The sequence below is a fragment of the Typopeltis vanoorti genome, chromosome 1 (assembly GCF_054136105.1).
Source record: "Typopeltis vanoorti isolate ZY-2024b chromosome 1, IOZ_Tvanoo_1.0, whole genome shotgun sequence".
NCBI lineage: Eukaryota > Metazoa > Arthropoda > Arachnida > Uropygi > Thelyphonidae > Typopeltis > Typopeltis vanoorti.
The window spans coordinates 155369722-155383920 of record NC_143549.1 but is presented as its reverse complement, the minus strand read 5'-3'; the positions used below and the strand labels follow the sequence as shown (position 1 = coordinate 155383920).

Below are 14199 nucleotides of genomic sequence, written 5' to 3'. Positions count from 1 at the left end.
GGAGTCTGGGTACTGTTATAACCGGACTCCCTCCAGGTACAATCTGACGGAATAAGTAACAGCCGGATTATTCACAGGTGGTCAGTAGCTCTCGACAAATTACTATCAGGTTCGGTTCCATGTACATCGGTTTACGTTATATTCATTAATGGTGGAAGCGATGACTCTCTAGTTAATGACGGTGTGTTGGACATATCCATCTAGGTCATTACCTGCACTGCATATAGGAAGAGAATGAGATTGGAAACAGCAATTGCAGATCTCATTCTGGAGAGGAAACATGCAATAACCACTCCACGCTTCTAGGATACACGACAGTGATATTTCACTGGGTAATGAAAGTCATCTGCTGTAGAGGTCCAGTTGTTATTTTCTTCAAGTAGCAAAGATATGCTTAGGAGGTACAATACTAGCTTCCCCGATCAGTTTGTGAAAACAGGCTATACCATGACATTGGTTGGGAAAGGCTGTATATTGCGGTTTATTATCAGCCAATTAAAGTCCTATGTTTGGATGTTCATATTTGCTCTTTGAAAATCTCGCAATGAATTTTTTAATCAAAAGGCCTTGGAACAGAAAATGGAAACCGGATTATTAACTGGATTGAAAGATATCAAAATCTACAGAGCCTTCGTAGCACCGTCAGTGTCGATGATTCCCTTTGGTCGAAAAGACCTTGGTTTGAATCCAATCTGGGATCACGAAGAACTTTTATAATAGCTCGTTAGCCAGTCATATGATGACTGTAGGGCATTCCGCTATTAAACCCATAAGGACCAATGAAGCCACAAGAGAACACACGCATTTAATAAATATGGCATACTGTTCTCACAGTATTAATTGCTGCATCTCTAAGTTACTTGACAGAACCTCTCTCTCTCTCTCTCTCTCTCTCTCTCTCACTCACTCACTCACACACACACACACACACACACACACACACACACACACACACACACACACATGATACATACCGAGATCAGCATGATGGAGATGTTTATCCCCGTTATCTACACGGTAACAGCTTGCACTACTATTGCGCTATCGGATACTTGTTTGTACATGGCGGACACAGAATGCACCAACTGATGATACGCAACTATTGGTTATGGCAATTAAGTAAAAATAGGACCAGTAGCACAGTTATTGTCGTAATTTCTAAAGAACAAGAACCGAAAGTATACAATATATAATAGTGTACAATTTATAGTTAGCTATATACTGTGGTTGTATTTTGCAGACATGAAGAGAAATTATGTAAAATATATTGTCTGAACTTAATTATATATGTAATAAAATGTTTTTGAATAAGTACATGATTTTAGGAGTTCATGAAATGATAATTTCCTACAATACTGTTTCTGTTTAAAATAGTTTTAAATGATTGTACGTTGCATTTATGAATACAATAGAGATAAATAATGGCACCATATTATATTACTTATTCATAACAGCAATGGTGTTCTATGCTTACGTTTTGGCTTTCTCACTCTATCAGAGCTGTTTACTAGTCCCTTAATGGACGTAAGCGAGAAAGGAAGGAGAACCAATGAACCCAATCGCCTGTAGTTTAAAGCAAGAATCCAATATAGCATCTTCTACTACACAAACAAAGCAATGTCATTTGAAATAAATGTGATGACTAAGAGATTCAGCTCTATCCTCACGTGATCATGAATATTCCCGGTAGTCAAATTTATCGTAAACTCCCTTAATACATATTTAGTACAATGGTGGCCATACTTCTCTTTTACTATCACTGTAGTAATTACTATTGATTACTACTGGATAATTACACTATAGTGTCATTCTGCAGTATAATGGAAAAGTATTCGCCTTCGCTAAGGAAAAAAATTGTTTAATAGATATTAGTATAATAAAATATTTAAGGATTTCCAATCCAAAGAATTTAAAATTATAATAAAATCTTAAAATCGGTTTTCTTAAACATTAACTTTTAGATTTATAGAACAGTAATGGTTTGAATAAAAATCAAGTACATAATATCAGTAAAGTAAGAAAAAAAAAATCGCAATTTTTAAGCATTGTCTTAAAGAACATTTAAGTATACCGAAAGTGATAAGGGGTACAAACACCTTCATGAAGTCACGTGACTTATTTCGGGGAGGGAATACTCCATAAATTGAAATGCCTACTCCATAACCACAAAATTCAACAATTCATCCAACTCTGCTTATCCCCATTAAATGTATTTTGTCTATTTTCCGAGGGAGAAAATCTGAGTATCAGAAAGGAAATATCCTGTTTACATTCGTATAGTGCCGACTACTTCGCCTTCATTTGGAAAATTGATCATCCGTCACGAGATTCGAAGCCAGTAAGGAGTACAAGTAGCTTTGTCCTTACGACAGTCTGTAAATAACTACACATCTGGCCTGTATCTCTAAGTTACCAAAAAGCACTTGACAGAAGCTCTCTCTCTCTCTCTCACACACACACACACACACACACACACACACACACACACACACACACACACACACACACACACACACACACACACACACACATGATACATACCGAGATCAGCATGATGGAGATGTTTATCCCCGTTATCCACACGGTAACAGCTTGCACTACTGTTGCGCTATCGGATACTTGTTTGTACATGGCGGACACAGAATGCACCAACTGATGATACGCAACTATTGGTTATGGCAATTAAGTAAAAACAGGACCAGTAGCACAGTTATCTTAATATTATCGTTCTTTTTTTTTTTTTTTATTCATTTAATGTTGTTTACTGTCAGTTTATACATTTAACATAGATTAATTTCGTTTGGAAAAGACCTAAAAATACAAAATGCAATGAAAATTTTGTTCTCATTCCTATTAAATAATGCATATCTACATACAGCTGGATTTACATTATTTGACACATGTGTGAGTATTTTTCAGCGTGACTTTTATTTTTCACATTTAAAAATATTATACATATATGCATTATTTAAACACAATATTTAATAAACATTTGTTTTCTCGTAAACTAATAAAGATTTGAAACGAAATTACTTTAATGTAAAACTATTATAATTACGTTCAAATAAACAAATTACATTAAATATTAAAAAAAAAGTATACGCTATTTAAAAGCATGTATATTTGGAGCCATTCAGAATTTTGTACAATGATGCATTTACCAATGGCATTAAACACGTGCTTTACGGAGTTTTTGAGACTAGCTACTTTACCTTCAACTGAAAAAAAAAAAAGTTTTTGCGTCCTAAACGGAAGTCGAACCCAAGGGAATCGTCCATAACAACTGCTCAATATTAATGTGATGTAACCTTACATCAGTGATTTAAACCTAGCGCTCCCCAACCGAAAGACATCCTTTTCTAAAAACAAACTGAACAATCATTTCCTTTTAAAAGAAATAGTAAAATAAAAGTTCTGTCAATTCTATGTTACCCGATCACTAACTACGCTTCTTACAAAATAAAATGAAAACAATAATAATGAATACGAAGCAACATAAACTAAATATTTTCTGTTATGCAATCAGATATACCTAATATAGGCAGCCATGAAACTTTCCACAAAATATTCCATAATAAGCGTGGCTCACACGTGCTAACATACTGTCAAGCAGACGTCTGTTTATTTTTTTTTGGCACCGAATCAAAAAAATGAATTCCTTATTTCGTAAGCGCACGCTTTGGGGCGTGAATTGATAAACACGTTTGTCATTTTAGCTAATAAGAAGCAAACGTCCAAATCTGTAATAATGCTGGTTGGCGAACTTTTATGGAAGGCAGTTCAACATTGAAGGATATAAATTACCAGTTCCCACATTTATTGGAGGTTGTTTGGTCCCCTGCGAACATCTCTGCCAACTGTTTACTTCGAGACGTCTTATTTCCTGTCTGCCGTTGCTTCGCATTTGTCAAGTTGAGTAGAAACGCAATGTCGACATCGCTAATCCACGCACAGCTTGCTCCGACGTACAGACTTCCACATGTTAAGGATTACCAGAGAGATTACCTCGAAAGTGTCTTCAAGAGAAGCAAGAATCTTCGAGACAGCGATCTCGTTCTGATGGCTGCACAGGTCGGCATGTCGGTACCGGAAGTGAAGGTAAGTCGGAACATTTACTTATGTAGTCGATCTATCAGGGAATACAAGAATTAATGATTCTTTATTCTTTCATTTCTTCCAACAGCATTTTACAAAGGCATTTTTGGTAAGAATCCACATGTATAAGACACAGAAATGCAATTTCTTGCAACCAACTCTAATGGTTTCAGTTTGTGAATGGAGGAAATTAGCGACAGCACTTCTACTCTATTTGCGCACGAAATCTCACGTGCAATTAGCTGACAATCCAGCATTCTTCTTCTTGACATCAATATCTCATATCACTCTTACCGTAGTTATTCTAAGCTTGTGTATAAAAAAAGCTTACTTTGGTAGCCCAGTTTGTAAAATTCGCTGTTTATTTTACCGCCCAGGCTGTAGGTTCGAATCACGCATAAGGTATAGATAATGAAAAAGAAAAAAGCCTGCCATAGAGGAGTTTGTTGTATATCTCCTTCCGTTTAGGCGTGTCTTTAAGACATACTTTTTTTTTTCCATCCTTTTTATTTTGTTGTCATAAACTGCTTCTTAACGGAATAGCGACATAGGCATAGCATAAAAACTGAAAAGCATAAATTTCAGTTTTTATCACATAATTTACTTAAAAACTGAGCCTATGCATCTTGCTCAGTACAGTTGTGTTCAGTCTCACTTACGTAATTATCGAATTCTTCCGTATTCTGTGCTCTAAAATTAGTTTTAATGTTGATACGTAATTATATTTTCTACATTTCTTTTTAAAACATCGGTATTACAGACAGTTTCTTAGAAATGTTAAAACAACGCCATTTTCCAAGTATGAAATGTTGCTAGAAATACAGCACCTGAGCAGAAACGAACATTTTCCTCTTCTAAATGTATTTAAAATTTTAACAATAAAATAAATAATAATGGTTAGTAAAATTCCCTTTCCAGATGTATTTTAAGTGGGTTAGTTTTCCATATCAAGCAGTTTGTACTGAAAAATCGCGCATGTAGAGTAAGCTTTCAAAAAATCGCTTTCAGAAACTTCAATCGTTTTTTCAGAAAGAACATGTTTATCTTTCTGATCTTCCTTCTATATATATATTTTTTCATTCTGTTATAAAAAAATAGTATGCGTGTTAGTATTAATAGTTATGAAATTTGTACGTAATTATTTGATTCATAGAGTACTTTTGGAGATGCAAATATCTTTATGTCCTACAGTTTATTTGTGACTAAATAAAACCTTCACAAATGAAAATTACTAGCTAAAAAACCCGTAAAGTTCAAAGATAAAAACTTGTCTTTGAACTTTAGTCGACTTTTTAGTCAGTAAAAAAACCTATAGACAAACATATAACTATTCAAGTATTGCCATATTAGTTCACCCTATCTTGACTTATATATGGCTTAACTGAAAGTTCACTTTTTTCTTCCTTTTAACGTGTTAACTTCGATTGCTGTGTGACGACAGGGTAATTTGACTCATATACATCCAATTTATGCATTGATTGGGCAGCCAATCGGCTGCATAAACGAAGGATTAATACAAAATTTGATCCAAAATCTTTCAATTTCTAACTAATACCAACTTTTATCTCTTGAAATAAACTACCAGAATGAATAAACTACTACCTAGTTTCTTATCTTATTCATCGACACTTTTCTGTTCACAAGAGAGGGATTGGTGGCTAGTAGCCAAAATTTTGCTTTACTCTTATAATAAGCATTATAATGATGGGAAATAAGCATTATAAGCTGATTTAAAGTTAACCATGGTAACTGTAGACATGATAATGTTTGTGTGTGTGTGTGTGTGTGTGTGTGTGTGTGTGCTTTCATTGTTGGCCGGATCATCAATTTTGCAGGTCAAAAACAAAAATTTCAGAAGAAAAATTTTCTTCTGAAAATTTCCCTTCATCGTCATTTGAAACAGCAAGTTTCGATGATTATGTGTATTTCCGTGTTTCATATCAAGTCTCGAGATACAACTTTTAGTGAAAACAAAAAAAGCAATTTAAATATTTCTTATACTTTAACTACAGCAATGCAAACTCACTCGAATGTCACTTCAGGGTGGTGGGGATATATATTTACATAGATATATTTCAGAGGTAATGTGTATCCAAATTGCAGTCATTTTTACACGTATAATTATAAATAATTTTGTGATTTGATTTTGTTAAACCTTTTTAATAGAATTTATTTTTAGAGTATAACAGAATTAAAACCCCTAGCAATAAATAATGTATAATTCAGATAATTTAACTTGTAACTATCGTTTCAATCCTTTCACGCGCAGAATTATACGAGGTGCGTTACGTCACTAATGCCTCAATTATAGCAGTTCCCTGCTCAAAAGAGACGTGTGAATGAAATTAAAGAAAAAAGGGTAGTATGAAGTCTATTTTTTTTATATACATTTTTTTTCAAAATAATCCCTCCCCCCACCTTTTCAGTATATTTTATCAACTGCGTAACAATATTTTATTTACAAAGCAGTCTTAAAACTGTTTAGATGTTTTCGGAAGTGTTGAGACAGCACTATATTCGAGAAAAATTTAAATTGTACACACCTCGATAGTGTGTAGGTCCTCCCTAGATCCCAGAATGGTAGATCCCAGGATATCCACCCTTCTGAGCACACTCTCCACCAGGTCTGTGGCAATATCAGTAGGTATTTTGACTATTCTTTCTTCGATATGATCTCAGTCCATGGATACGTCGTTGTTGGACAAGTCGGAATTTGGCACAAAATGTTCCATTTAACCCCAGAGTATTGGGATTGGTTGAGATTGAGATTCTGCGCATGCTAATCAAGATTTTTTACATCACTTTCCTCAAACCAAGTCTCAGTAATACCAAAGTTCAACATGACTTAATTATGTTCAAAGAAATATGAATCTGTTTCATGAAATTACTATAATGTGGAACGTACTGAATTACCCAGAAACGTTACATTGCGTCGGAATCCTCCTAAACACAATCAAAAATGCGATTATGTTCTAGAGAAACAGCTCCGGACCACCATGCGACCGTTATCAACTACGTAGTGGGAATGAGCCACTCTGAATATAAGGCGTTCGCCACACTTCCCCGACATTCACACTGACCAGTTCAATCGGAAAAGGGTGTGGGACGATTCGCCTTTCCAGATAGCAAACTTTTGCAAACCTGTCAAGATATTCATAACAAGTGCATTTTTCTCTGCTGATTATCATGGTTCATGTTTAGCTAATGTACAGATGAGAACTCTTAGAAATTGAGATTGTGCAGCTATTTATGCAATATGCTTCTAGAGCTTGAACTTCTGTAGACGTTTTAGATTCCTGGTTCATCATTTCACCATTGCATTGCCCAAATTCTGTATCACCCTTTCGAGCATTTTTTATTCTCTTGGTTTCACTTCCTGGGTCTTTCTTCACATTTCTTGGTTACCTGAGATAGAGCGTTCACATTTCCATTGGCTGATAATATTGCCTATAGCTCATTCTGAGTCTTTTACCAAGGTCATGAATGGATTTATGGTATCCTTTGTTAACACTTTCAAAGTCCGTAAGTTCAAGTTCAAATACAGATGTACAGTCGAATCTAGAAGTGGGGGGGAGTGATCTATTTGTCTCATGTAGTATACACTAAGTGTGATAAGAGAGAGATGGATTGTGTGCGTGTGTGTGCGCGCGCGCTTCTCTGAATATAGGCGATTTATTTTTTCTTCTACAAATATCTGAGATGCTCAAGCACTTCCAAGCGTGAATAGTAGCGCCATTCTTTCATCCAGTTTATTTTTTCTGTTGTCTTGAACGAAATTAATTCTGCAAAAAGAAAAAATGACATTTATAAAGACTTTTGAATATTCTTATGTATTTTTTTTTCAGAAAATAAAACTATTTTCATTTAAAAAGATATAATAATAATAAATTTTACTTTATAACCACATAATCGTCTCTTTTCTCGATTTTCCTTTACAAGAAGAAAAAAAAAAAAAATCTAACCGATCAAGAAATTCAGTTTTTTTCTTTCTTTTTTTTTTTTTCTTTTGCTCACATCCAAGTGATTCTTAATCAATGTGCGAAGGAATCGTTTCAGCAGTAGCGCTTGCTACCGTTACGTACCCGTGTCCCATCTCAAGGTAAATATACTTAACAATCACTGTTTCCTCTTCCACTGAAGCGACACCGTGTAGAGTCGTGGACTAGAGGAAACGAAGCTGTAATGCACAGAGGTGTGACCTACTTCTGTCGAAGCCTTCACTCGATTTATGCTCACGCAATAAGTAACGGTGTAATGAACTCACGGAAAAGAATGCGAAGCGAACAAGAAACGCTTTTCCAAGAGCTTCCTGTTTGGGTGGACATTGTTATTGTGCTGCAAATTAATCGGAATGATGCAAGATTCCGATATTAATTAACTGGCAAAAGGAGGCCAGCAATGAGTGGGAGAAGCTCGTAAACTAATCTAGCGAAGTTAAAAAAAAAGTATTCATAAATCTTATCTAACTGTAATTACATTTTTGAAATTCATCTACTAATAACAATGAATTGCATGCCAGTTGTCCATTTAGGGTGTAAAATAAAGTCGTATGACATAGTCCATAGCCTTAGATCGTCTCATGAGAGTTAAAATATGCGAAAACTTTGCTATTGTGATGTCAGTAAGTGGCAGGCATTAACGTTAGAAATGAGTACACAAAAGGTTGATCCGAGATCCAGAATTGCACTACAATGGATTAATCTTTTCTTACATAAGATGGATTAGGCATATCAAATATCCTTGTCCTCTACGTCAGTCACTGATTATTACGACAGTGGAACGGAGATCAAAGTTAGAGCCTCAAAGGACAACATAGTAACTGAATGTAATTTTCTAAGCGGGTTTTCGTCTTTCAAATGCATCCGGATTCATTCCAATGATCAGTGTATTAGTTCTACACGGAAAAGAATTTTCTACCTGAATTAATTGCACTTAAAGAAGAATCACACACAAAGAAGGAAATTTTCCCTCGCGCAGAAGATTAGCTTTACATTTGTATAGAAGAAAATTCTATACATAGAGTAAGATTAGTTCTCCATGAAAAAAATGTAAGGGTGTCTTAATTGTTGAAAGCCTGCTTTCCATTCAACATTGTCCCAGTAACGCAAAGCTATGCGTGAATTCTCGCACCGACCTATTCTGAATTCACGCAACCATTACAGGATACGAGTCAAACTATTTCAATCTAGTTAGTTATTGTTAATTGCATTATGTTAGTGCCAGGTATGAGGAACTTATCATTTAATTCCCGCTCCTGTGAATGAATTAGCTCACTTAATATTTGGTTCCATTATTGTATTAATTCTCCACTTCACATAAACAGCGTACTGCAGTAACATCGCACTTTATCTACTGGGATATGAGGAAGTGTTTGCTTCAGACACCGTTAGTTTCATTCAATTATTAACAGGCATTATACTCTAATTCAGTTTGGGATTGCAATCACTATGAAACCTTGCTTAATCTTTAAGTGACTATTTTTAAAGACTATTTTTTTTCACTACCAGTTCCATTGCAAATCCAAGTCTGTTTTCTTATAGGTATACATATCCCAACATGAAACATGTGACTTTTGGGTACCACACCGTAACCTTTCTCCATGTCTTCAATGAATCACACGTCAATAATCATTAAAAGGCTTCAAACTTTCTGTTAATTCGATTTTTAATGGAACTTTGAAAGAAAACAACATCTGTAGGACAGAAATCTAACCACTCAGAATGAAAAAAAGAAGAAAAAATTAATACCTTAATGAGCTAATGTGAGAACAACGTTTTGCAAATATCAGTTGAATTTTATAGGACACGAATTTGTACATAATAAAACCGCAAAAAAAGTAATGTAAACTTCGTCAGTAAACTACATTTTGCCATATTTCTTGCTAATAATCGTAGTGTAGTAAGATTTTTTAATGATAATCCCACCTAAGAAAGGCGTTGTAAATTGATCACACATTCAATACTATTAGCGGACTTTTTTTTTAAGATTCTTCAGTTCCTAGACTGGATTGAAATCTTTGCAACCGAATGCCATCTTCGTTACCAATTGAGCAGAGGGGGGGGGGTGGAATTGTTTTGAATTTGTTTTAATTATGATATCAGTGAAATTTGAAATAACTGTATCATGAAAAAATTGAAGTAAAACCTATTAGAAAGAGCAAAAATTGAAGTAAAAGTCTAATAAATATTTGACGATCTTCTCTAAAATTAAAATCTGGCATACAGTCCAGTGAATTTAAACTTCTGTAAATAAACTTACAGAACTGTTGAAAGGAAGTAGTGGCAACTGTAGTGTAGCTGGAGACAACCTCACTAGAGTGCGTATAGATATATGGCGCTAATAACTGTAGGAAATATAAACATCAGCTCAGTCTTCACTACCTCACTTGTTTTGTTGACTGAGCTGATGTTTATATTTCCTACAGTTATTAGACAATCATCGAATAGACCACTGTAAAGCTATGTTTGCGAACGGAGAACAAATACTCATTGATACATATATTTCAAGATGAAAATGCGCTTGAGCGCCTGCGAGAACTGTGGTAAATCTGAAAATCAGATTGTGGCGTTACTGAATTGTTGTAACTGTTTTTCGGGATCCACGTCCCACAAGCCCTCTCATTTCTAATCAAAGATTGGAGCTCTTGCAGTCGTTGTTTATGTGAAGAGACAGACAGACAGTGGACAATAAGGAAACTGTCTGTCAAGATTGGTGTTTTCAAAGTGATAACGTTGCACACATTCACATATATCTTGAAAATCGACAATGTTGTTAAGCGATGGGTTTGTTTTTCCACTATCTGATCAAGCACTTCTGATGGATCTCTTCGAGCAGCCAAATGCATCCCATCCTCTCGCAATTCAGACTTTAATTCATGAGCATTATTCTACTTTTGTAAATATAATTCAACAATGGCTGCAATATTCGCCAACCTTACTACCTCACATCTATTTGTGCACCATTTATTCTGCTGTTTGAGTGAACACAGTTATCAGCGCCATGCTCATAGCACGTTCTGGAGATTTTGCTAAACTAAGAGGTCCCCCCCAATGGAGGCTCACGACATTTGGACCCATCTCTTCATTGATGTAGAGTAGAGGGTCTGGTCGAGTGGTTAGCGTATCCGCTCTCTAGCCAAAAGGCTGCGGGTTCGAATCTTGCCCTGGGCATGGATGTTTGTGTTGTCTGTGGAAATACTAGTGCCGGTAGACGGCGTTGGTGTAGTTGCGGTCAGTTGGTGAATTGAGTGGTTGAGACAGAGTTGTAGAGCAGGTGCCTTCCCTTGATGAGTCCTTGGACTCCCTGGAGGTGTGGTGTCAAATAATAATAATAATTCTCCCCCTCCAAACGCTCAATAACTATACTTCCTTAATTTATTAAGCTAGGATAGCTATGTTTACTATCCTAGTAAACATAACTAAATGAAATTATTAAGTGAGTATGTTTTATAATTATTGTCTCGATCTTTTAAACATCACCCTTTCCCCAATTTTCTTAGACAATCAAACAATCCTAAAAGCTTTAAATTGTTCAGAAATGCTGATATATTTTACACTGTTTCCTGCATAAATGTTAATTCTATATATACTCATTTGTATTTTTAGGTTTGGTTTCAGCATCGCCTTGCATGTTGGAGACAATCACAAGGACTTCCAGCAAACAGCTACCATGTCTACGAGTAGTCGGAGACCATCTATGGGCGACATCTTACGGATGAAATCAGCAACTTCAGCAAACATAATTATATATTTGAAGAAAAACGTGTATTGTGTCATTTCATCTTATTTACTAACCTGCATTTTATTCTAGCAGAAATCCTTCCCTTTTAAAAAATAAGAAGCTATATCTGCAACTTGTATATCCCATTTAAATAAGTAGTTAGAAACTCCTTCAGTTATCAGTCACGTAAAATAATCTATCATATCCAAGTAGCTTAATATATATACATCAATTTTACATACCGTTTTATCAGCAGACCTACTAATTATGTGGGTTGTGATAAATTTGATTACAGTTCTGTATTTAAAAAGTGATCGGGTTGTCATACAAATCTACTTGTTCATGTGGATAAATATATACGGCTCAAAAGGTCTGAGTGATGAATAATGGTATATGAATGTATGAATCCGAATAGCTTTTAAACTATAACAATCAAAAAAAGTAAAGGATCCATATAGTTACAAATAATCATTGAATTTTTTTCTCTACATCATCGAAATTAAAAAAAAATTCTGGTTAAAAGCATACAGATAGTACTTTGAAATCTGATTCATCATTTAAAAAAAAAAATTTAATATGAAGGAAATTTTAATGAATGCGTTTTTAAATCCACAGTGGTTTCAGTGCTACACCCAATATATTTAATAATTGTAGAAACACAGAATATTTTTACGTTGAATTCTTTTTAGAAATGTTACTGATTCCGGTTTTTCAGATAAAACGTTACGCTATTTAAATAATAAACAATTTTTTTTCGGTTATGACTAGTTTATAAAAAACAGATATCTCAAATGGATTTATTTTAATGCATTGAGTATTTCAGCATTTTTTATCTCTGACTTGATTTCTCTAAAATAACTTGATTTCTGAAAGAATTTCCTTCTGCTAGAATGTGGTACTTATATATAAATGACTACTAATACATAAATGTACACAATAAATTATAATGAGCTCACTAATAAGCAAATATAAAGTATATAAAATATTAATAATAAACATGATGCTGATGAAGAACGCATCGTATCATTACATTATGGAAATACTTCTAATTTAGCTTCCTTTTTACGTAAATTATCTTTTTTAAGCCAAATATAAAGTTTCATATGAGAACCAAAGCTAGCACGAAGAGCCTTGATTTCACTGGGAAGACTGAGAAAGCGTTAGTGTTAACAGATTTAACAGATTGTTGTATTTCTTTCACATTTTAATGTGTGCTTAGAATAAAAATCATACAATTTACAATAACGTCTACAAATTCTCTAATATGAGATTATAATAAAAATAATATTCATTTTTAATCTTACATAATGAATATTGTAAATAGAATAATTCCTGGTGATATAAATATGTATATTATGCTCAGTTATTTTAAAAATACGGGTATAACGAATTTATGAAGTGTTTGCATAAGTAAAATATTTTTATAAGAAAATCTGAAGTAGAGTTTTGAACAAAGTATTGTTACCTCGTCAAATTGTTGCTATATTTTCTGTTTTCTAAATCCCATCTTTTGATACTTGTTTAATGGGACAATTGTGTTTATTCGTGTGAAAATAAAATATTAATTAAACAGAGTAGTAGTTTATTTCTTGAAAAGAAGTGATACATGTTTGCAAGTCACTTACGGCTTCAATGACGTGAATATAAACGACTCAAAAATCTGTCATTAAAATAAATAAATATCCTAATGGGGTTTATAAATACACCTTTAATTTATTAATATAATTTTATAGTAATATACATGGTCTTTTTTTAATTACAAGTCGTTATTATAGAAACGTGCTAATTCAGATGCAAAGTCCTCACTTGGAAAACAGTATTAGGTGTCCCCCAATCTCTGTGTTGAAGCCACATGAAAACAATCGTTAAAAACATTGCCCCACTGACACCATAACATGGATAGATCACATGGACAATATATTCTTCACGTAAGGACATATATTTAACACATTACAAGAGTGTTTAAATCCTTCTCAATATCCACCATCGATTATAAATAACTAGCAACTACTAGCAGTAATGTAATTTCGATGATTAAAACATGCAACACTAAAAATAACTACTTTACAGTCCATCCTGTATTTTTCACATGGAAATGTGGGATTTGAAGGTCATAATTTTTCCACGCAGAAGAAGAAGAAGAGTGACGAGAACCTGCACAAAGAATCTAGCAGAATTTAAAGTTACAATCATATGCTAATCAAAACTACGATTTCTACTACACATTAAAACATAAATATGATTGTCCAATGTTTATAAATTAGTGTCATTGCAATGTTTCGAGTCTGTACCAATACGCAAAGGAGTAGTAAAATCAATGACTTTGTTGTGTTTTAGCACAATTAACACATGTCCTGAATATGTGATCTAGAATTCACTGAGAAA

The 14199-nt window shown here is 34.2% G+C and overlaps 1 protein-coding gene across 1 annotated transcript; it reads left to right on the top strand.

Moving 5' to 3' along the window:
* The first annotated feature begins 3827 nt into the window (after positions 1–3827).
* On the top strand, positions 3828–13379 carry LOC150110565 (homeodomain-only protein-like). Its single transcript, XM_090394812.1, has 2 exons — positions 3828–4098; positions 11700–13379. The coding sequence occupies exons 1-2, from the start codon at positions 3928–3930 to the stop codon at positions 11775–11777; spliced, it is 249 nt and encodes an 82-aa protein (XP_090250938.1). The 5' UTR covers positions 3828–3927; the 3' UTR covers positions 11778–13379.
* Positions 13380–14199: the final 820 nt, after the last annotated feature.